General features: G+C 50.2%; 9 protein-coding genes and 1 non-coding gene across 10 annotated transcripts; 8 read left to right on the top strand and 2 right to left on the bottom strand.

Annotated features, from left to right (window-relative positions):
• The first annotated feature begins 3,795 nt into the window (after positions 1 to 3,795).
• Positions 3,796 to 5,459, top strand: gprC. Its single transcript, XM_073777659.1, has 2 exons — positions 3,796 to 4,485; positions 4,535 to 5,459. Exons 1-2 carry the CDS (start codon positions 3,898 to 3,900, stop codon positions 5,252 to 5,254), a joined length of 1,308 nt encoding a protein of 435 aa, XP_073631058.1. The 5' UTR covers positions 3,796 to 3,897; the 3' UTR covers positions 5,255 to 5,459.
• A 790-nt stretch (positions 5,460 to 6,249) lies between these two features.
• BDV14DRAFT_8462 (uncharacterized protein) lies at positions 6,250 to 7,151 on the bottom strand. Its single transcript, XM_073777669.1, has 3 exons — positions 6,837 to 7,151; positions 6,682 to 6,786; positions 6,250 to 6,623 (listed from the first exon to the last, which is right to left on the bottom strand). The coding sequence occupies exons 1-3, from the start codon at positions 6,965 to 6,967 to the stop codon at positions 6,356 to 6,358; spliced, it is 504 nt and encodes a 167-aa protein (XP_073631057.1). The 5' UTR covers positions 6,968 to 7,151; the 3' UTR covers positions 6,250 to 6,355.
• Positions 7,152 to 8,279: 1,128 nt separating this feature from the next.
• On the top strand, positions 8,280 to 8,386 carry BDV14DRAFT_t40. Its single transcript has one exon. It is a non-coding gene; the product is annotated as a tRNA-Met (tRNA).
• Positions 8,387 to 9,704: 1,318 nt separating this feature from the next.
• Positions 9,705 to 11,869, top strand: sit2 (putative siderochrome-iron transporter). The gene is made up of 2 exons (XM_073777649.1): positions 9,705 to 10,057; positions 10,105 to 11,869. The coding sequence occupies exons 1-2, from the start codon at positions 9,807 to 9,809 to the stop codon at positions 11,654 to 11,656; spliced, it is 1,803 nt and encodes a 600-aa protein (XP_073631056.1). The 5' UTR covers positions 9,705 to 9,806; the 3' UTR covers positions 11,657 to 11,869.
• A 995-nt stretch (positions 11,870 to 12,864) lies between these two features.
• BDV14DRAFT_168260 (uncharacterized protein) lies at positions 12,865 to 13,126 on the top strand. The gene has a single exon (XM_073767819.1). The coding sequence runs from the start codon at positions 12,880 to 12,882 to the stop codon at positions 13,111 to 13,113; it is 234 nt and encodes a 77-aa protein (XP_073631055.1). The 5' UTR covers positions 12,865 to 12,879; the 3' UTR covers positions 13,114 to 13,126.
• A 1-nt stretch (position 13,127) lies between these two features.
• On the top strand, positions 13,128 to 16,451 carry BDV14DRAFT_206760 (OPT oligopeptide transporter protein-domain-containing protein). Its single transcript, XM_073774979.1, has 8 exons — positions 13,128 to 13,361; positions 13,414 to 14,001; positions 14,056 to 14,179; positions 14,232 to 14,745; positions 14,797 to 14,992; positions 15,046 to 15,249; positions 15,303 to 15,429; positions 15,482 to 16,451. The coding sequence occupies exons 1-8, from the start codon at positions 13,176 to 13,178 to the stop codon at positions 16,096 to 16,098; spliced, it is 2,556 nt and encodes an 851-aa protein (XP_073631054.1). The 5' UTR covers positions 13,128 to 13,175; the 3' UTR covers positions 16,099 to 16,451.
• On the top strand, positions 16,131 to 16,451 carry BDV14DRAFT_168256 (uncharacterized protein; the record flags this gene model as incomplete). Its single annotated transcript, XM_073767818.1, has 1 exon — positions 16,131 to 16,451. A coding segment is annotated over exon 1 (250 nt), but the record flags the coding sequence as incomplete, so codon positions are not given.
• A 7-nt stretch (positions 16,452 to 16,458) lies between these two features.
• Positions 16,459 to 17,686, bottom strand: BDV14DRAFT_206754 (alkene reductase; the record flags this gene model as incomplete). Its single annotated transcript, XM_073774978.1, has 1 exon — positions 16,459 to 17,686. The coding sequence occupies one exon, from the start codon at positions 17,684 to 17,686 to the stop codon at positions 16,535 to 16,537; it is 1,152 nt and encodes a 383-aa protein (XP_073631052.1). The 3' UTR covers positions 16,459 to 16,534.
• Positions 17,687 to 18,071: 385 nt separating this feature from the next.
• On the top strand, positions 18,072 to 19,983 carry BDV14DRAFT_168252 (uncharacterized protein). Its single transcript, XM_073767817.1, has 5 exons — positions 18,072 to 18,451; positions 18,512 to 18,828; positions 18,886 to 19,004; positions 19,067 to 19,460; positions 19,518 to 19,983. Exons 1-5 carry the CDS (start codon positions 18,139 to 18,141, stop codon positions 19,833 to 19,835), a joined length of 1,461 nt encoding a protein of 486 aa, XP_073631051.1. The 5' UTR covers positions 18,072 to 18,138; the 3' UTR covers positions 19,836 to 19,983.
• Positions 19,984 to 20,414: 431 nt separating this feature from the next.
• Positions 20,415 to 20,844, top strand: BDV14DRAFT_197319 (putative quinol monooxygenase; the record flags this gene model as incomplete). The annotated part of the gene is made up of 2 exons (XM_073772645.1): positions 20,415 to 20,436; positions 20,534 to 20,844. The coding sequence occupies 2 exons, from the start codon at positions 20,415 to 20,417 to the stop codon at positions 20,842 to 20,844; spliced, it is 333 nt and encodes a 110-aa protein (XP_073631050.1).
• Positions 20,845 to 22,774: the final 1,930 nt, after the last annotated feature.

Genomic DNA, 22,774 nt, shown 5'->3' with positions numbered 1-22,774 from the left:
TGGACAAGATTCATTGATTGGTGACAGCGCTACAATCCAATGGAGGATTTGGATTCAATTTCGAATTCGCACTTGGGCTAGGAACGGCGGTGAGTGCCCGTTAGGTACTGGTTGGCTTACGGTTCCTGCGTTGGATGATTGGGATTCGGTGCCCAGTAGCCCTGCGTTAGGAGTGCTTCAAGCGGGACTCAGTCGGTGCTTGTGCGCAATGCCAGACTAACTCGCACACTTGACAGAGTGCTCGACTGCGAAGAAATAAAATTTTGCACGCGACCCCAGGTTGTTTCTGTTGGAAAGAGGGGCGAGGCGTTGTGGCCATGGGCTTGGTTTCTTGGGTGGCTTGAGGTATGGAGCTCGCCCAGAGAAGGCGATCGGGACGTCCGCCGGTAAGCCTCTTGCCCTGAACTTGGCGGTGTTGGCGATTTGGTGCCCAGACCTGGAGAGAATCCATTGGAGGCTTGGAGTTCCGGTCTTCAAGAAATCTTTATGTAACTACTGTGGTGGCAGTCACCGATTAGAAACTCGTAACAGGAACATTCGACCAGAATACTGGAACCAGCTTCGATAATATCGGAGCACGACCCAAGCGGCTGCCGCCTCCCTGGAACCTTTCATATGATTCCGGTTAAACCTGGATGGCCACCACGGAATGCTAGTGCTGATCTGCGGGATTTTGCATGTCGCTCAGCTCATGGCTCGTGCTGAACGCGTGGGCCATATGCAAATCAGGGACCCTAAGAAGCTGCTAGACGGCTCGTTGGTGGCCTTCTCACAAGGCGTTCAAGGATAGCGGCCTTAAGGAGCATAAAGGGCATGAACGGGATTACAGAACGAGCCGAGGGGGTTGTACTCAGGTCGCTCCTGAGAGGCTTCGGCTCTCATAACTTGCAGTACCTCTGCGGTAAGGTCAGGCATGATTATGAGGTGGACCGCGGACAGATAGTCGTGATGGACTAACAGACTGCGCTATGAAGTTCATCATTTCAGGTTGCCACTAGGAAGTCAACGACCGACACTGAAAAACGTCCAGGGTTGCCATGGTTAAAAGCCCCGGTACGATAATTTTTAGTCACCAACGATAGATATGCTGGGCTGCTCGACGAGAGCATTGAGGGATTCCAGGGCCCCGTAGGAATCTACGAGACATCATTGGATGCAAACGTCCGACGATGCGCACAGTCCTTTTGTGGTGGACGCGGCATTTCTAGATTGTTTCCATGGCCGGATGAAACAAGCAAATGCCGAAAGGGTCCTGCAAGGTACTGGCGAATGATCAGTCTTTGCTTACACCCAGCTTGGAGAGATCGTTTCTGTGCTATGGGCAAGGGAGCCCTAGTACAAGGCGTCATCATGACGAGAATTTGCCATCGGTGCAGTGCTCGAGTCAGCATTTGTTGCATAGGGCATTTGTTGCATAGGAGAGTAGACCCGGGTCGAGCAGACGCTGCGCCGCTGATTTGAAGAGTTGATCAGGATGTTGTTCCATAGTTCAGACCAACGGTTCGACTTGGAGAACGGCAACTCTATTCTCCAACGGAACCATGGGTTTTCAAAGCCCAGAGCTGGAGATTTGAAGAAGCTGGTTCCGAGATGCTCTCCACGTGTCCGCCATATGACAGACAGTATGATCATATATACTCTGTAGGGCGAGCACAAGAGGAAGATGGTGTAACGAATTGTCGCCAGGAATCGCCAGGAATCAGCCGTAGCCAGCGCCACAAAATCCGGCCCCGCCAACGGCTGGAACTGTCGGACGCAATGCGGGGTCGAAGTTTGCGATGCCAGCTAAGATTGACGCTCCAAGTAGAGAACGGGCATTCCGGGCTTCCTCTGATATCGAGTTCCCTAGAGGGTGCTATCATTGGCTGTGAGGTATGTAAGTGCCTGCGTAGTGGCACACCAAAGGCGGCCGCTGCATGGCGCTGTTCGGGAATAATTTGGTCGCGTCGTGCTAATTCTGCACCAAGCTGCAGGGTTGCCTCTCGCTGAGATGAACCTGAGAGTTGTTGAGGTACTCGTAGACATTGTAAAGAAGACACAAGGAAGTCAAGAAGGCACAGTCAACAATCTCGAGGGGCAGCGGGAGTCCGGAGAAAGAGTGATTCCGTTCTGTGGCCCCGTGATCTGGCAAGTCCAGCTTCTCCTTCTCTTTTGGTCTCAATTAACTTCAAACACCGACTCCTACAGCGGATGTGTCTCCAGCTGCTCATATATTGCCAATATAGACGTCTTTTTCAACTCGCACTTGGGTTACCTCTAGATTGATCTTTAGGTCCTCGGAGATAACAAGCACAGACTACGCAAGCCCCCTGATGCTGAGCCTCGACCTCGACCTCGGTTGAAGCACCCATGGAACTGCCGAAACACGTTGCAATTAGCCCAATCACGGGCGTCACTCGTTCTGCGATGCACTGCTCAGACTGCGAGCGTGCGTTTACAGCTCTATCGCAAAACGGTTGCCCTCTCCGTCTCACATGTACACCACCGTCGCTCTCGCTACTCGACTACTGCGCTTTTCAAGGCAAATGAAATTGCCCGGAGATCGTTCCACGGTTCAAGTGGCGGATGGCGCTGGAGCCATGAGAGGCTGAAGGAATATCTCTGATGGAGCTGGTCATCTCTGGGTCGTCGTTACCGGACCCGAGAAAAGTCTTTACTGAAGCATGGCTGGCGTGCTGACCAAAAGCACAGATCAGTCTTCGAGAATGCATTCCCCTTTAAGAAGATTAGCAAGGATCATCAAGCCACCTTACCCAAGAGAGGACGTTGTCCGGGATTGGCTCCAGCGTCGACCGATCGGCAGAACAAGCGGGTCATTGTGGGCTCCAGAATATCTTTGGACTTGGCTGGACTGTTGGCCGTTTGATTGGAGAGGGGACCCAAGATTGCCGCCAATCCTCCATTTTCCTCTCTTGCGGGGTTACACGCAAGTTGCATCGCCGTGAATTTCTTGTTGCAAATCCTCGAGCAAGCTTTCACGCTAAGGTGCTCCCAAGCCCTGGGCATCAGTATTAGCCTTCTTGGCCATCGATACAGCATCCTCCCTCGTGCGCCTTGCGGCGATGGCGGCGTCAAAGCCAGGATTGGGAGCATCGATGTCGTCGCGCTTGTAAACCTACCCCGTATAAGCCAGGTTCCAGCTCCATCGAGAGGGTCAGGCACCCCAACGCAGATGCAGGTACTTTTCGATAAGCCTCGACCACCAGTCACAAGGACGAAACAGCACAGTTAATATGTCAGCCCAGCGACTACGATTCGCTATGCGGTTTCGCTGAACACTTTCCACAATTCCCAGGAGACCGGCTAGGGCACCTTTCAGGGAACATTATCCTCTCTGTTGGACGACATCCCATTCGCTCCTTGAATTCCCCCCTGTCTGATCATTGGGTCCATCGCCTTGTGCACTTAGGTCGGACTCAGCCGCTCACGCCTCTTCATCTGATCCACTCGCTGGGAATTGTGGTACACCTCGTGGGGTTTTGACTTTGCGACGCATGGCGCAAACTCAAAACGGCGCCAGGCATAAGCTTTGCTTCTATACGTCAGTAGTCCTTCGCTACCTTGGCCCTTTTGATCCTCCTGAACTCATTTCTGTAAATCTTGTCCCTTATTTATCCTTTTACCTTTGTCACTTTTTGTCAGTGTGGATAATCCCCTGGTTTTCGAGAAAAGAAAGGAACGACACGAACTAAGCTTATCGACTGAACTCTGCAAATTCGTCGCACTGTCCTTTTCTTCAAATACCCCATCAACCCCGAACGAGATTTCCGAAGCGCTCTTTCCTGCAAAGTGCCGAAGTACAGCGGCTTCGACGAGTCCTTCGCCTTCCTTCCCCCTTCCCCTTCTCTTCGGATAATGCTTGCGGCGCTTTCAAGCATACCATACTGAACCACAACGATGAGTGTATTCGACGTGTTACATTCTTTAGGCCCGGCCAGCAGCATGCTGATGCCGCGGGTGGCCTATACGGATGGCGACAATGGGAGCGGTCAAAGCATCGATCCCTTACCAGAGGACCACCGCAAAGGTCTGGTTGCCGTCTTCGTCATGGCCATTCTATCCACCGTCGCTACATTCATATTGATTGCGTTCATTACCTTTCGTCTTTTCTTCTGGCGAGGCAACTACCAACGGTACATTGGTTACAACCAGTATATTATTCTGATTTACAACCTCGTCCTTGCCGATATCCAACAGTCACTCGCTTTCTTAATATGTGCCAAATGGTATGCAGAAAATAAAGTCGAAGCCAATACCGCGGCCTGCTTCCTCCAAGGGTTCTGGCTTCAGATCGGTGATCCTGCCAGTGGTATCTTCGTGCTGGCCATCGCCTTCCATACGTTCTATATTGTCGCCCTGGGTAAGAAGTTGAGCTACCGAGCCTTCGTCTCCATTGTCATCGGACTTTGGCTGTTCGTTGCTGTTCTCGTCATTATTCCTCTTGGGTCTCACGGAGCGGATGTCTTCGTTCCTGCCGGTGCTTGGGTAGGTTCTCTTCTACTATTGCTTCTTGATTAATGCTAACCTTACAAAGTGCTGGATTAGTGAAAAGTACGAGCCCGTCCGTCTGTGGACTCACTACTTCTGGATCTTCTTTGCCGAGTTCGGTACGATTACTCTATACGCCGTCCTCTGGCTCCAACTCCGTCGTCGTATCAAGCAGTCCGCCATTCTGGGAAGCAGCCACACCGAGAGTTTGAAGCGTCTTCGTCGTGTCGTCGGATACATGGTTATCTACCCCATCGCTTATATTGTGCTTTCTCTTCCTCTTGCTGCCGGACGTATGGCAACTGCTAGAGGTGACACTCCCAGCATTGTCTACTTCTGTGTTGCTGGTGCGCTCATTACCAGTTCCGGACTGGTCGATGTGCTGCTTTACACTCTTACCAGGAAGAACCTCATCGTCGAATCCGAACCCAGCATGGACCGAAGCTACAACAAGTTCGCCAAGGGCCGCAAGGGACTCAGCAGCACCACGGACAAGAACATGCGAACCGACATCAGTGCCCTCCGCACCTACAAGGGGGGCGACGACGAAGAAAGCCGCGACGGGTCCACTGACGATATCGTCAAAAACACCAACGCCGTTGAACTCGCGCCGGTCGGAAAGGTGTTCCAACACACGACGATTGAAATCACATCCGAGCCAGCATACCCTACGAACGGAGATGCCAGCGGCAGCGGCCGATCGAGTGAGGACTCTCTACCACCAACGGGCAAGATGTCTCCTCCAGCCAGGAGATGGGCACGATAAGCGATTTCGATCAATCGGTTCACATATACGATTCACTTTCTATTCCCTCTTTTGTCTCCGACGGCGCCCGGTGACCGACCAACTCTCTCTCATGCCCAAATTTTCCCCTACGCGGTTTAATTGATGCCCCTCTCTTCAACACTCTCTTTGATTCCAATTATCGACGGCTTTTCGGAAATAACCCTTTATAACCTTGGAAATAACGGTTTACTTCTCCTACAATCGTGTATCCCCTCTTATGGTTCCATTTATCTTTCCCATTTTGCTCCTCTCATCCAGTCAAAAGCTGTGAGCAGATATACCCCATTCTCGGTGACGAGTTCTATGAGCGGATTCATGTCATCTCTTTTTTATATTTACTTTTCTTCAGTCTCTACGGGTGGTTTTTGTCTTATTCTCTGGTTGTTTCATGTATATAGATTTTCTCTTCTTGCTCGGTCTTCACGGCAAGCTGCCTACCTACAATTTCCTTTTTGTCTACGACCAGACTACCTTATTGTATAGTCAACACACAATCAATCAACAATACAATACAACACAATTTCTCGACCACAAAGTCACGCATCACCCCCTTTCGGATACTCTCGGCTTCAAACCCGATAATCTGGTCTGTGAGCCGCGCACACACCATGATCAGATGCACACATGCCACATGCCCACATCCTAACGAAGATTACGGCAAGGATATTCGCCACCACGGCCTGATTTCCGAGGAGTCAGGACGGAGCCAACACCCTGGGTCCCGAGCCCGGTGCCTTGCCTTCCCTGAAGTGACTGACTCGGTCTCCCTTGGCCGCTCGGACAACATCCGTCGTCCGGGCTGATAGACGCTGATGTCGATCGCCGCACCGGGAACGGACCAGTGTCCTATTTGCGGCATTGGAAGACATCAAAACGATCAAATTCTTTCGGATCCAAAGTTAAGGCAATGAGTGCTTGACTCAGTGTAAGTTCACCGGAGAGAACAGGTTGTTTAGTGGCGTCTATCACTCAGGAGTATCTGCCTTTCCTTAGCGCGCGAATCTGTCGATCGGGATTCTACTTCCTCGCTGTAGCGTCTTCTACAGCAGCTATTTGGCGCTATGCTGGACTAGAAGAATATCACCCCAGTTGCAATTTCCAGCATTCTGGATATTCGAGGCGCGGACTGAGAGAGTTGGAGCTTATTATTCCTTTCTTGGCTAGATATGGCATGGTGAGGATGTTTATTACTCCTTTTCCTGATTTTATTCCTTCGTTGGTGTTTGCTTTTTTCTCTCCGCACTGTAAATCCGCACCCAGCCCGTCTGATGTGCGTTTAGTTAGGGGTTTGCTTTTGCTAGACTCTATCGCAGCCAAAATCCTGGGAAAGTCTGTGCTAAATGTTCTACTACTAGGGCGTTAGCTGGTGATTACCCCGTACTTGTGATCTGATGTCTCACTGTTACATTTTTACCCCGTGAAAAGGATCAAGAAGGCTGGGCCGCCTTGTGATTGCGATCCTGGCGGTTGCGATCGTCTTGATCTCTATACTATACCACCAATTATTATACCTGTCAGTGTCATCAGTCATCGCGGCTTCTCTTCGGCGCACAACCCGTACCAGAACCAGAACCATGGACTGTCAAGTTTCAGCTGAGATCCGAACCAAACTCCTTTCCTCTGAGTAACCCTGGCTCCGTGCAGATTACAGCGTGCAGAGTAAAACCCACGGTTCCGGTTCCGACGAACCATACATCGCCTTCACCCTCAACAATACCTATCCCTACCTACCGTTTAAGCATTGCCCAGTAAACGTCAGCACGAGGCACCGGGAGTGGTTGGTATTGGCGCCCTCTTGGCGATTGCGATTCCACGATCGGAATCCCACCGTTTACACTTTGCAGTGCCCAGTTCATCCAATGGTACACGCGGCATACAAGTGGTCCTGTGGGCTTATAGTACGGCAATCGTACCACGGCACCGGATCTAGCACGATTCATGTCGCAGCTTATAGCCTTCTCGGTTTCTCTCGGGTGGGCTCGAGGCGATGACATGGTCGAGCCCTGAGCGAACCGCGTGTTCTGATGGTGATCAAGATCTTCGGGGGTGCGCCGCTGCGTTTATGTCGATCGGCGAACGGGCGGGTCGGTGGGTGAGAAGCTCACGCCAGGCCACCAACTCCTCTCAAAACGGGCAAGGGTGAAGTCAAACAGATGGAGAACGGATTCTGGAAACGAGATCGCCCTGCGAACGGAAAAGGGCCTGGATTCGGAAAGGCTTGGGTTGAAGGTGGGTTGGTGTGCCAAGAGGTTTGAGGCTGTTGATTTTGATAGACGGGTGGTCTGTTGATACCTTCGATTTGAAGGACATAGTATAGAATGAGACAGTTTGCGCGGAATAGCTTGCGGTCCACAAAAGATTTCGCCCCCATCTCGCCACTTCCTGAGCATATGACTAGCTAGCTCAGGTTGTCGAGAAGTGTCAGCAGGTTTCTGAGCCCGCAGTGACCAGGATTTTCCATGCTAGTCAGTGCGAACCGATCATCAAGCACGGAGCTCATACTGGTGTCTCTGGTAGGCTAGGAGTGTAAGACATCCATCATTCCATTATCAGAGCAAGTCTGGCTCTGGTTCGGAGGACAGCTGTAGAAGGGAGGTGACAAGGACAGGGACATCGGATCTTGCTGAATTCTAATGCCTGGCTATCTTGTTGTGAGACACTTGATTGAGTTTTGCAGCCAAAGTATGTTGGTGAAGATTTTGTTAGCTCATAAAGGAGATTTGGTCTATATACTTTCTCCGCGGGTCTCCTGGCTATGTTATTGTTCGACGACGACCTTCATGATTCTAGGGTGTGTTTCTGGTGTGGTAGAAGAAGTACTTGTAGAGCAGTGAAATAATAAACTGCAAGGTAAGAGATTTATCGACTTGAAGAGTACCAGAAGTCTGATCGCAGTGGTGAAGCTCGCAAGGCAAGCACGAGAAGGAGGAAGGAGCATCCCTCACTAACCAAGAAATTTTGGCTAAAGACTATTATACAAAAAATGAAGGGCAGTCGTCAACAAGTTTCCATAGTATAGTGGTTAGTACGGCGGTCTCATACGAGTTATGACAGTTTCCATCAAAAGGATCTGGCAATCCGCAAGCACGAGTTCGATTCTCGTTGGAAGCATTTCTTTTTTTCTGACACGGCCAACCAGACAATTGTCTCGAGTCTCGGCAAGTTCGGTCCAGATTATCAGATCGCACCGTCCCTCCCCTGCATTATTTTCGTATCTACCCGTCATGTCCAGTGCAGTAGCGCCATCGGGTCATTCGGTTGGGCCACCACCTATCCTTCGTTCCATAGTGGCGGTCACCGAGTCTATGACAACTTCTTTTTATGTATAGAGTTGATTTTTTGTTCATTGTGACAGCATTGTATCCTCATCGACCTTCTGTGCGATCCCTCGACTTGAGTTGGACAATCGGATGCGATCGGAGATTTCATCCACAAGTCTGGAACATCGCATTGTTCGGGATTCGCCTCAGTCTGTACAAGTAACACAACAGTGGTACCATACACCGACATCGCGAGCTATTCCCAACATCCCCTCCCGAGTCAGCCACATTCCTCGGCGCCCACTACATCCAAATATCACGCATCTCAAAGAAGCTAGCTGTAGAAAATTTTCCTGCAGCACGCCACAAACCAAGGCCGTAGATCAAACCGGAGAAGTCCGATTCCTTGGCGGTGTCGGGGGTTTTGGTGTTCGTGAGGATTGCTTATAATGTAAGCCAGCATGCAGTCTCGTATAGCTGCCCTTGAACAGCAACTATCCTCCGATCTCGCTATGCCATCCCACCGCAAACTTTACAGCCGCGATTCTCGCGGTAAAATCACCTGTCAGCTGTCAGGTCGCGAATAATGTTGCCCGGCTGGACGGTCCCAGACTTTCAGCCGGCCAAGGGCGAACCATATGATGGTGAGGCCTGGCCCACGGGCACCAAGGAACGCTAATGGGCAGTAGCTTTGGGCGGAAACGTGGTGTAGGATTCACCCCCACGCGTAGAGTTTTCAGTTGGAATCATGCTGGGATGGAGGTTGGAATGAGAAAGGGTGAAAAGTTGTGTGACAGTAAGCAGGGACTGATGCGCAATGGTTGACTTCATACATTTTACCCCAAGACCGTGCATAGATTGTAGAACCCTGTGCTAGTGCGAGGCCGGGGATGCCGAACTGATCATGTCATGTTATGTGCAGAAAGCTCCACTGGAGAGAAAAGATCGAGAGTCAGATGTCCAATAAAGCAGAGAAAGGAGTGGGTTGAGAGCACTTATCTGATCAATTGCGCGGCTTATCAGATCGCGGGACAATGCCATTGGCTGCCACCAGCAACGGTCCTCCGCACTAGAACTGAGGGAACTGAGGGAACTGGCCGAAAAAGAAATTCTGCTGTTACATCCTCCCCAGTCTCGCCCCAATGCCCCCTGCCTATATAGCTGGCTAGGTCTCCCGCGACCGCTGCTCTGTTCTTTTCTTTTCTCTTGTGTCTCTTTTCCATCCCTTGTTATCCGCTGCACCTCCTTCGTCGCGCGGCGGCCCCTTCAGCATGGCCTTTTTGGATAAGATCATTCACCGCGACCGGGCCCCTGCCGAGTCCGTCCCCGCCGAGCCCAAGGGAGTCCAGGAGCGCGTCATCCCAGACAGCGACTCGTCTGATCTCGATCTTTTCGCCCGCAACGAGAAGGAGATCGAGCAGAATCCAGACCAGGTCACAAAGGATGCCCATCTCGGTGTGCAAAAGGCCGAGGCCACGACCCTCGTTTGGAGCAAGAAGGCCGTCTACGCGACCTACGCTTGGTAAGAGAACAGCCTTTCAAATGTTCGCCGCAAACTAACAATTGTAGGATCTGGGTGTGCTTCTTCCTACTTGCTCTCCAGTCCTCCGTCAGCGGTACCGTGATCAACAACGCCTACGCCAATTTCGAGAATGCTCCTCAAGTCGCGACTGCGAACATCCTGTACAGCATCATCGGTGGTGTCTTGAAGCTTCCCCTTGCCAAAATTCTCAACCTCTGGGGTCGTGCCGAAGGGTTCCTCGTCTTCCTTGGAGTTTACGTTGTCGGTTTGATCATCGTCGCTGCGTGTAATAACCCCGACTCCTACGCCGCTGGATACGTCCTCTTCTACATTGGTTACACTGAGCTCTTCCTCATCATGGATGTCTTCATGGCCGATACCTCTGGCATGAAGAACCGAGCCTTTACATTTGCCTTTTCACAAACCCCCTTTATTTGCACGGCCTTTACCGGTCCTCTGGCCGGTGAGTCGTTCATCAATATCGCTACCTGGCGCTGGGGTTACGGCACCTTCGCGATCGTCAACACTGTCGCTTTCCTGCCGCTCGCCATCATCTTCAAGTACTACCAGAAGAAGGCCGAGAGAATGGGTCTGTACCACCGCGAAGGCAGTGGTCGCACAACCATGCAATCTATCTACCACTACATGCACGAATTCGACATCATCGGCGCCTTCCTCCTCATGGCCGGCTGGGTCATCCTCCTCCTCCCCTTCAGTCTCGTCACCGCCGGCCGCACCGGTTACTCCTCCGCCACGTTCATCGCCATGGTCGTCGTAGGCTTCTGCGTCCTGATCGTTTTCGGCATCTGGGAGAAATGGGGCGCCCGCGTCCAATTCATCAAGTACGAACTGCTCAAGCAACGCACCGTCCTCGGCGCCTGCTGCATGTCCGCCCTCGCCTTCTTCTCCTTCTACTGCTGGGACCTCTACTTCTACAACTTCTGCGCGGTCGTCTACGACCTCTCCGTCTCCAACGCAGGATACATGCTTCAGATCTACAACATCGGCTCCTGCTTCTGGGGCGTCCTCTTCGGCCTCTACATCCGGTGGAGCAAGCACTTCAAGTACGCGTGTCTCTTCTTCGGCCTGCCCCTTCTTATCCTGGGCGCCGGGCTTATGATTCACTTTCGTGGCGAGGACCACGGCATCGGGTACATCGTCATGTGCCAAATCTTCATCGCCTTCGGCGGCGGCACCCTCGTTATCGGCGAGGACATGGCGGTTATGGCCTCCGCAGACCGCGAAGGTGTCCCCATGATGCTCGCGCTCCTCGGTCTCTTCTCTTCGCTGGGCGGAGCAATTGGTCAAGCCGTCGGTGCAGCAATCTACAACAACACCTTTGTCGATACGCTAGAGAGCAGACTCCCCGAGGACCTGAAGCCCCAGGCCTTCAATATAAGTATGAGCGGGTACCTCGGGCAGCAGGCTAACTACGCCGTCGGCACACCCGCTCGTGATGCAATCAACTACGCTTGGGGACGCAGCCAGATGTATGGCTCTATTGCGGCGACCTGTTTGCTTATCCTTGGTGTTCCGGCGATTGGGGTCTGGCGGAACTATAATGTTGATAAGAGGCAGAATAAGGGTGTTCTTCTTTGATCTGCTTCTGTCACTTTATTTGTTGATTGATTTAGAAGGGGGGTGTTTGCATTGTTATACTAAAATGGTGCGATGATATGGATGTTATGAATGACTGATGCGATTAGACTTCAGTGTTATGATAGGTAATTGGGAGGGATAGCATTATTAGCTAGTTGATTTAATAATTATACCCATCTGCTTTGGTTAAATAAACTTTTCGTTTCCTCAGAGTCCGAAATCACTCTCATCCTTTCGAACTTCAACGTTTCTTGCACCGACGCACCCGTCTATTCGCGCCCCGACACGCATCACCCATCCCCGAATCCGTCCCAACCCATTGCTTCTGGGATGTGTTCTAGGTGACGGGAGCTGGCTGATACCCATCACATGACGCCAGCGGGAAATAGGAGCACGAACGTTTCAACAAACAACATCTTCTCCCTCTCCCTCTTCCTTTACCCCCGCTAGACAGAGATACTCTTCCAAGGCTTCACGCATCAGGAAGCAGCCGAAGTTCCTGATGGACTTTTTGGAGGACCGCCACCCATTCTTTACCTGCAATTTTCGACGTCTTCGCGTCTATGTTGCGAGCCATAGGCCTCAACAACGCTGTTTGGAATACCGCCATTCATGCTCCCTGGGATATTGCGGCTGAGGATGACGGTTCTATCGATGGCACGTAAGGAAGGTCTGATAGCGTCACCGCCGACGAGGCTTGTCCGCTGGGAAGGACCATTGAAGGGACTGTTACACAAGTCGACAACATCCGGAACACGCGATCGCCCCATGGAAATCGTTCCTAGTCGCACAGCATATACACTCAATAGGTTGTGAAAAGAGCGACGATCATATTCATGATGTGTTCCGGGATTGGCCCGGATTCTTTGACGGCGCGGAGAATGCCAGCGACAAAAGAATTCCAATTCAATTGACACCTAAATGCGTTCCTATTTGTACTGGTCGTCAAAGGGGACGAAACCTCGAAACGGGTGTCCCACTCGAGACTCGCGATTCTCGGCATATCTTGCGTTATCTCCAGTTTCTATGATCCGCCAGTAACAGATGGCGGTCTCCATAGTCTCCACAAACAACGCTTTGCTAGATCACGATTTGGGGACAACTAAATCCGCAATCGGATTAACAAGATGCATAGCAATTCGCAAGTGGCACCACCAGGAAATTTTAATGGTATACATATTCCATTCAATTTGGTTTCGATAAGAGAAATTGACTCTTTGAGGATGGTGCGATGGGATTGGAGTTCAAGTCTGATATTGTTGCCTCTTATCTCGCTTTCTAGATACCATCATACAAGTCTGCAGCCATGGTCAACTTTAGACTATCTGCTGAATAGACTATGTATGCAGCCAAGAGGTTCGGTCGAGCGACGTGATAGCGACGTGATTTGCTCCAGCAAGCACGCCTTGATAACAGGGCTGGACCTTCCTCTACAATTCTGCAAAGAATGGGTATAAATACTCAGAGATTCCCAGCTCCTCAGGTTTTCGACAACAGATTCATCTGAGCTGCGAGCAAGATGGCGGTTGTCGATGAAAAATCCCACGCCGTAAATGTGGTCCCTTCAGAGGATGCAATCGATGCTAAACGCGAACATGCCGACGATCAGCTACAAGAGAAGGCAAAGCTTCTTGGCTGTAGCGTGCAGGACTACCTCGAGGCTGAGGAGTACAGCAAATCTCTCAGCCTGGAAGATGCTGTCGGTGTAAGTTTCTGCGCGAATCCAACAAAGTTCAAGCTTATTCAACTGTTCACAGCGCGTTAAACACATCCTTGATTTTCACCAGCATGATCCAAACTTCAATCGGGACTCCATAGTCCGCTTGGAGTCGTTCATCAGAAACTCCGAGCTGTTACAAAACCCGGATGTGCACGCAGAGCTGATTTCAGACATGAAAGTCGAGATCTCGCTCCTGACGGAGAACTCACCATACGCCGAAGTCCGCGCTGTAGTGAGCAATAAAGACAATGAGTCGACTCCGGCTGGCACAATTCGGGCTTGGACCATTGGTCTGTTCTTCGTTGTGCTGCTGAGCTTCGTCAACCAGCTCTTTTCCGTTCGCCAACCTGCCATCCGCATTGAAGGTGCTGTTGTGCAACTTCTCTCGTTTCCGCTGGGCAGAGCTTGGGAGAAGTGGCTGCCCGTCGGCGAATTTACCATGTTTGGTTCCACCTTCAAGCTCAACCCGGGCAGGTTCAATCAGAAGGAACATATGTTGATATCCATCATGGCGAACGTTGCGTCTGCTCTGCCGCACTCTCGGTATATCATCTTCACGACGTGGATGGAGAGATACTTTAACATGCCATTCGCTAGCTCTTTTGGGTTTCAGGTCTGTGTTTCGGTAAGACTACAGAATTGTCACGCTCTTTTATAGCTAGAGACTGATGACCGGCAGCTCTCCATGAATTTGATGGGTTACGGGCTTGCTGGATTAGCGAGGCGATTCTTGGTCTATCCATCATTCTGCATTTGGCCTCGTTCACTCGTCACGGTAGCACTGAACCAGTCCCTTCATGAAGGTTGGTTTGTCTACACTCCTTGATCATATAACAGACTTCTAATCCCATGTAGATGAGAGTGACGCTGTACCAGGACCATTCAAGAGACTGTACAATATGTCGCGATACAGGTTCTTCCTCCTCGCCTTCGCGTCCATGTTCGTCTGGTTCTGGTTCCCTGATTTTATCGTCTCCGCCCTCTCGCTGTTCAACTGGCTTGCCTGGATTGCGCCTAGCAATTTCACACTGACTGCCATTACCGGTCTGCAGACGGGCCTTGGCTTCAACCCTCTTCCCACGTTTGACTGGAACGTTGTCGTCCATAATGTCGACCCGCTAATTGTTCCCTTCCACGTTACGTTCAATATGTTTGTTGGTGTATTGTTCGGTGCAATAATCATTGCGGCGACGTACTGGACCAACACTTACTACACGGGATACCTCCCAATTAACACCAACACCATGTTTACCAACAACGGGTCGCAGTACGACGTCTCCGCGATCTTGAATGACAAGGGTCTCCTTGACGTGGAGAAGTATCTGGCTTACAGCCCGGTATACATCGCCGCTTCGTCTATCACTTATTAGTAAGACTTACTACCTCCCGTGTTAGATTCCTGGAGCTAACCGCCCATTAGCATCTTCTTCTTCGCCGTCTACAGTGCTGTCGTCTCGTATGCTATACTTTATCATCGTAAGGATATAGCATTGGGCTTCAGGTCTCTGTACAACGCTTTGAGAAGGGATGGCCATCGCAATGACTTTGAAGACATCCACAGCCAGCTTATGAGGAAGTATCGTGAGGCACCAGAGTGGTGGTACCTGATTCTTAATGTAAGTCCTGGTTCAAGAATCTATTGCCGTTATGCACTTAACTTACGATACAGGTTATTGCTATCGGGTTGGGAGTTGCTGCCGTAGCAGGCTGGCCGACAAATACTAATGTCGGTGTGGTGTTTTTCGGTATCGCGCTTGCTGTAATCTTCACCATTCCGACTGGAATTATCTACGCCACAACTGGCATCGAAGTGGAATACAACGTTTTGGCAGAGTTTATTGGAGGCGCGTGGCAGCCCGGGAACGCCTTGGCGGTTTGTCTTCCTGCTCTTCTGACTACGCGCATATCTACTAACTCTTATGCCAGATGAACTTCTTCAAGGGTTTCGGTTATGTGACTGTCGCACATGCTCTCAGTTTCGCCAGTGATCTCAAGCTTGGCCACTACCTCAAGGTCCCTCCGCGCCAGACATTCTGGTGTCAGGTAGTCGCAAGTAAGTCATACAGGCTCTGCATTAGATCTTTTGAAGACTAACACAGTCGCAGCAATTGTATCGGCTCTGGTCTGCACCGGTGTAATGAACTTTCAAATCACTCGCATCCCGGACATGTGCTCCCCGGACCAGAAAGACAAATTCACCTGCCCAAACCTGCAGTCCTACTTTACAGCAGCGGTCCTTTTCGGATCTCTCGGTGCCCGCCGCGTATTCGGTGCTGGTGCCCAATACACAGCCTTGCTTGCCGCCTTCCCAGCCGGCCTTCTGTTCCCAGTGATCCACTACTACGCTACCCGCCGGCTACCAAAAACACACTTTCTCACCAAGATCCACCCCGTTGTTATCCTTAGCGGTGGTCACACATGGTCTCCCTACAACTTAGGCTACATGTGGCCCGCCGTGATACCTGGTTGGATCTCCTGGTCTTACCTGAGGAAGAGATATTTGGGTTTCTGGTCCAAGTACAACTATGTTCTCTCCGCGGCATTCTCGTCTGGTATTGCGATTGCCGCTGTGGTTATATTCTTTGCTGTCAGCTATCACGGGGCTAGTGTTGATTGGATTGGCAATAGCCCGGATAAGGGGTGCGAGGCAGATGCTTGTACGAGACTGAAGTTGGGAGAGGGGGAGTATTTTGGACCGAGGATCGGAACGTGGGTTGTTTAGGTCAAGCACTGCATCCAGCGGCACGGCGTAAGCCTAGACAAGGGTGATTCTATACGACGTAAGCGAGGCTTACCGAACTGGCTACCGTCATGTCAGCTGGTGTCGTCGTTGAAGCACCTTCCTGCTCAATGTTGGATCAAGTCTCTCCTGAGGATATTGATCAATCCGTTCCTGGGTTTGCGACACTTAATGCCGGCGATATTCTGCTAACCACTCAGTTCCAGCGTGATAGTCTCCGCAAAACCTGTATGCATTTCTCACTGTCTATTCCTGGTGCTGTTGACCTTGCCAATCTCAACCAAGCACTGCAACAGCTGGTCGCCGACACAGAATCAATAATCTGAAACAATGACTTTCATTCAATGACCAATTTATCGAACGCAATGTCTAACCATTTGATCTCTGCCAAGCTCTCCAAACACATCTTGTGAACCGGCTAAGCAGCAACACTCTCCTCAAACTCCCTACAAAACGGATAATCCGCATACCCCCTAGCCTCTCCCGGGACATAGAACGTCTCCCGATCATACTTGGCCAGCGGCAACCCCTCCTTTAACCTAAAGACAAGATCCGGATTCGAAATAAAGTGCCGTCCAAAGACAACAACGATGTCCTTATCAGGATACTCCTCGTCAATAAGCTTCTTCGCGCGCTCAAGGTTGAATCCGCCCGCGACAAGAAGGGTATTCTTCCAAAGCTTGTACGCAAAGTCTAGACTTTCGACCGCAGCAACAGCAGCACTCCGCCCCCTAGCCTCTTCAGGACCCGAAACGCGTGGTTCAACGAGATGCAGGAAGGCCAAATTAAGAGCATTGGCTTTGCTGATGATATCGACGAATTGCGGGATGGGATCGGCCATGCGCATCCCCTGGAACCTCGACCAGGGACTTAGTCGGAGCCCAACACGCTCAGACCCAATGGCATCGGTGACTTGAGTAAGAACCTCATGGAGCAGCCTCGACCGATTCTCAATACTCCCGCCGTACTCGTCATCACGGTGGTTACTGGTGTCCTGCAAGAACTGATCAAGCAAGTACCCATTGGCCCCATGGATCTCGACGCCGTCGAAGCCTGCGGCAATGGCATTCTTGCTCGCTGCCACAAAGTCCTCAATGAACCGCTTGATCTCGGTCACGCTCATAGCGTGTGGAACCGGCGCCCCAGGCCTCTCATCCTCAGAAATTGGAATCGCGCTGGGCGCAATGACATCCACCCCGTCAGCGGCCGCAACATCACTCCTTGCAGCACGACCCATCGCAAAGAGCTGGATATAGATAAAACATTCCTTTTTATGAACCTCATCCGTAATCTCCTTCCACGCGGCAACCTGGTCATCGCGCCAGATTCCGGGTGCGCAGGGGAATCCACCGCTTGCAGCGTGCGAGACCAGTGTTCCTTCTGTTATGAGGAGCGTTCCTGGGACAGAGGCGCGTTGGGTATAGTATTCTTTCATTAGGGCACTAGGGATTCGAGTGGGTGTTGCGCGGAGGCGCGTTAGGGGGGCCATTGCGGTGCGGTGGTTTAGGGTTATGGAGCCCAGCTTTAGGGGCGTGAAGAGGGCGGTTTCGGTGGTTATTTTGGAGGGCATTTTGGTGGTTATTTCGATATTAGACGAAGAAGAGACAATATAAGAATTGAAAAGGTTCTTATGCCTATGGATATTCTTTTAGCTTGGGCGACTGGGTGTCCGCTTTATATAGCCCTTTCTCAACGTGGATTTACACCGTGATGAGAAATCCATGACAATCGTTGTTGAATCGTCGACAAATCCATATATACGGCTCGGAATCGAGAGTATAGAGATACTTCCTAAACGGGAAACGAGATTCTTCCCGATTTAGATAGTCCAGATAAGCTTAAACATATACAGACTAGTGCTCTTCGCATGGTTTTGTTGCTGACGCTGATTTCTAAGCAAAGTCGCCGATGGCGCCACTGTTCACTTGCCCGGTCAGCCCTAACTTAGCCTGGCAGACTTCACTTGACTCAGAGAGCAAGTCTCCGATACTACCTGCATATTTCGATCGCTATCTTATCCAAATGGCTGGAGACTTCCAATTCGTCTCAATACAAGCCACCGGTAAAGATGGTACCACAAAAGACAGGGCATTAAGACGGCAGGCCCGCTCCCACGCAGTGAAGAAAGCGTTGGAGAAGAAGCGGAGACGCCAGCAACTCTCGGGGAACAACTTTGCCATAACAACAATATCACATCTGTATACCGACGAAGATACCAGTGTAGTCGAGGCTCCACACTCACTACCGATACCTTGTCAGATACTGGGCAGTGCCCTCGACCCCTTCCAAACGCTCGCGATGGACTCATCTAGGCTGCAGGTTTTACTTGGCGATCGTAAGATATTGTTCCTTTTCTACCTATCCTTACCTTAAGCCATATTAACCGAGTGCTCAGATCGAGCCCGCCAAGCCCCCGAGCCAGTCTTCAGTCTAGCCGACGCTCTAGCCTTCCAGAGCTTCCACTCTGTCTTCCGAAGCGGATTTGATGATCCGGCCCTTGCAAATGCTGTTATGTTGACACTGGCGTTTGCAGTTAATGGCGATTGCAACAAAAAGCCCAGAGGTGGTATCAAGACGACTCTTGGCCTCGATAGCGAGTGCCTCCGGTACCAAGGTCAAGCAATCACGTATATCCGTGAGAGGATGGACTGTGTCGATAGCGCTGCTTCAGAGGCGACGATTGGGGCTATTTTGTTGGTTGTGGGTGTTGTGGTATGTTAATACGACTCGTTGTTCTATTGATACATAACTAATTGTTTGTTTATGCAGGCTTGCCTCGGATTGAAAGATCAGGTTGAACTACACATGGGCGCTGTGAACCAACTTCTGAACATATGCCGGGAGAGGAGTGTTTATCTTACTCCTGGGATTAAGAGGGCTATATTCTGGTTAGTACATATACCCACTTACCCATTGATGTTACCAAACTAACCAACTCAACTAATTCCAGGCAAGACCTCAACGCCTCCATCCTCTCCGGGTCAACCCGCATAGTGACGCACACAACCTTCTCCGAACTCCTTTGGGTCCGCGACCCATTCGTTCCAGATTTCCATCGTCTCCCAGTAGGACTCGAAAGCCTGAACCCTGATGAAAGGTTCCGCGAGATACTGGAAGATCTTCACGCCCTAAAATGCATCCGGGACATCCCCAAACCGCCTGAGATGAGAGCAAACGTGCTGTTAATGTTGAGTGTCAATAACCATACCGGAAGCCTTCAGTCTAGACTCGTTGAACTTGGACTGACAAGTCAATTATCACCATTACAAGAGTGCGTGAGATTAGCGGCTTATCTGTGCTCTGTTATGCTCTGCTGTAAGGTTTGGTGTGGGTTGGTTGTTCCGGTACGTACAATTTCTCCTGAACTCACGGACTTTGCTCTGACTTGGCTTCCTCTATAGGCACATATATCAACTCAACTCCTTACCCAGCTCCGAACGATACTCCAACAAGATACTCTGACCCTGACTGGGTCCGAAGATCCCGATCCCGCGTTGGTTACCTGGTTGCTCTATATCGGAGGCGCATTTGCTCCACCAGGACCGGTTCGCTCAGGGTATCTGCGCATGATACAGATGAGGAGTTCTACAGCAGATCACTGCTCCTGGTCTGATTTGCACAAGGTCTTGGAGCAGTTCATCTGGGCAGAGGAGGCGTTCTTGAGGCCGGTTCGGGCGTTTTGGATGGAGGTTTCGGAGAAGACCAGCAAGACTGTTTGAGCAACTGCATTCAGAACATGAGATCTTGTTTGAGATCGGCATTGAACATGTTATGACTATCACCTGCAACTTGACAGGACGAATACTCTGTAGATGTCAACCAGAATAGAAGCCCTTGCTAATAAGGGTTGACCCTTTTTGGTCTAGTGGAAAATTCGATAGTAGAGAATAATCACGTGAGCAGCATATTTGATGAATACGGCAGCCCATGCAGACCCGGAGCACATAAATGACGTAGTTACAGGATCTGCACTATTTTTGGAGTAAACACCGACCTTCGAAGGATCGCGATCTTAAAGCGATAGAGCTATACCACTGTCCTAAATCAGACTACTTTTTGAATTGAACAAATCTCCCCAAATATATTATAGGGCGGTCCACAAAGTCGTAGACGTATCTAGTAGTCGGTGAGGGGCACCTCGAGCTACCCCCCCATCGGATCGGACTATCCTGCACCCCCGGAGGGGCTGTCAACAGCTCCCCGGCCGTCTTCGCTCGGCAGCTACTTGTCCTCAAACTACCTACAACATCCAATTGACCTCGAATCTTCCGGTCAATAATACACTCCTCACATCCAAGATGGTCTACACAATCGTCGTCCGTACGTCTCCCATCCAGTTCCAATCCCAGCACCCATCCCTCCTCCCGTTACCTACCTCTCCAAGCTCCCACCAGCTAACCCTCCATCTTCTAACCAGACATGCGGGCCAAACCCGACCAGGAAAGCATCACAAAACTCAAAGCCAAGCTCCAAGAAGCCTCGGCCGTCTACAGCAACGACAAAGAGACACTCTCCTGGCACGTCATGCAATCCGTGCACGACCCGCAGGACTTTTGCATCGTCGAGCGGTACCTGAATGAAGCGAGCCAGTCTTACCACCTTAACAACCCGTACTGGAAGACTTTTGACCCCTATGTTATTCCCCTGCTGGAGAAGGAGATGGATCTCAGACGGTTTGAGGAGATGGAGGGACAGCTACCGAGTGGGCCTGAGGCGTGGATTCGGTAGGTTGGAGTGGAATTGGAATTGAGATTGGAATTGGTGGTTGAAGGGTGAGGTGTATATATGTGAGGTTTACATCTTTGATTTGGATTGGATCCATGCTACTCGGTTTCCACTGGTGTACCTAGAGAATAGAATTCTGATCACGTCCAACACAGCTTCAACGCTCCAAAACAACTAACATTCTTCCTCTCTTTTCCCCATCACCTACCTACCACTTATATGAGTGCCTCCACTTACCTACTGGCTGAGATTACCGTCCTCAATATCACATTAGGACATTCTAATGTCATCTGTGCTTTGGGGCTCAAGTGGAATGCCCGCTACGCTACATAAAGCTACCTACTCACGGGAACTGCCATTGTAGGATTCGACAAGCGTGATAAACGAACCTGTAGACGGACACTTGTCGGAGTATATCTAGAATAATTCTACATGCTCATAAAGCCGAATTAGCATGATGAGTATGACAGGACAACATGTCGACATGTCGGGATAGCCTGGGCCTGTGCCTGACGAGCATGAGAAGCCAGCAGGCTAGTCCAGTCAAACTGGACGAGCTTAACGAGCATGATAGATACAACTAAAAGATGGCATTCTTTACCAGTTCATATAGTCTCGTTCTTCGTGAAGTCTTGCTCCCATCGAGCAATCGACAAAGCCAGATTGTGAATGATCCTAATACAGTTCTAGTTACTCCAGTCATGTTGTCCATCTCGAAATACCTCAAGGATACTTTGAAACCCTAAGCCCGACTCCTCTAGCCTTATCTGAGACTTGCACTTGTAGAGTCATAGATACCCAGGGGAGGCTATAGTCAATCTCAGGGGTAAGAGGTAGTTATAAACATTGAATAGACCTTGGATAGATTAGTGATTGGTGAGGAAAGAGAAAATTCCAATCGATCTGAACTCCGAAGAGAAGGAGGGCAAACCGAGATTCCTATCAGATACATGAGAGCTTCTGGTATATGCAAGCGTACAGGTATTTTTGTTTCCTTGTCGGTGTACGCGGAGACGGAGGTTGGTGTCTGGTAAGACTGATTATTTCGGAATTAAATGGCTAAGATTAAGTTGACACCTATCTCAGACCACAGCCACCCAGATCAGCCGTATTCAAAAATTGTGTCACTTCTGCTAGCGTAGAATTCAAAAACGCGCAAGTTCAAAAAAACCTAATATAGTTAGCAAACATGCTTTAGATCTTATTTAAACTAGATATTTAAAAGCATGTACCTGTCAGATAAGGTCAGGGTCGTCCTGCTAAGCGTCGAGTCGGACCTTAGGTATTCTGATATCAAGAGAGAGAGGAGCGAAGTAGAAGATGCAATAGTAACTTGGTTCGTACTGGCGATCTGACTATGTTACTGTAAACTGAAGATAAGGCACGAGAGACAGAATGTAAATACAGGTGGGTAGTGAGCGTCCTTTTATACCTTGCCTGGATATTTCATCCTCGGGTGAAATATCTCTCCCATCATACCCGTCATAGCGATCCGAGATGACCGCTTGGCTGGTCATCATACTCGTCAAAGCGTTGGAGTATGACTGCTTTGTCGGTCATATCAATAACGAGATATTGATATGATGCTATCCCCATTCTGGTCTAGCGTCCTTTAGTCGGCCCGTCATTCTTCCTGTCACACGTAGCCTGGCGGCGTAGTGTAACCATTGGCTGTCGTTGGCTTGCTCGCTTCTGACGGTACCTACTATTATACTATATACTTAATATTAATACCTAATATTAAGAATATATAAAGTTATTAAAGGTTGGTACTTTAATATATTGCTTGAAATTTCTTGGCATTTTAGTGTTTCTTGGCAATCTTTTGGTAAAATTATCTAAAGAAAATCTCTATTTTTAAAGGCTTTTTTACCTACCTTATCCTTATATTTATAGCTTAAAGTTAAGTATACAAGCTATTAACTATATAAAG

This window comes from Aspergillus stella-maris, assembly GCF_047715825.1.
Source record: "Aspergillus stella-maris strain CBS 113639 unplaced genomic scaffold BDV14scaffold_10, whole genome shotgun sequence".
Taxonomy (NCBI): Eukaryota; Fungi; Ascomycota; class Eurotiomycetes; order Eurotiales; family Aspergillaceae; genus Aspergillus; species Aspergillus stella-maris.
The sequence above is the reverse complement of the archived record's forward strand: the minus strand, read 5'-3'. Positions and strand labels throughout refer to the sequence as shown.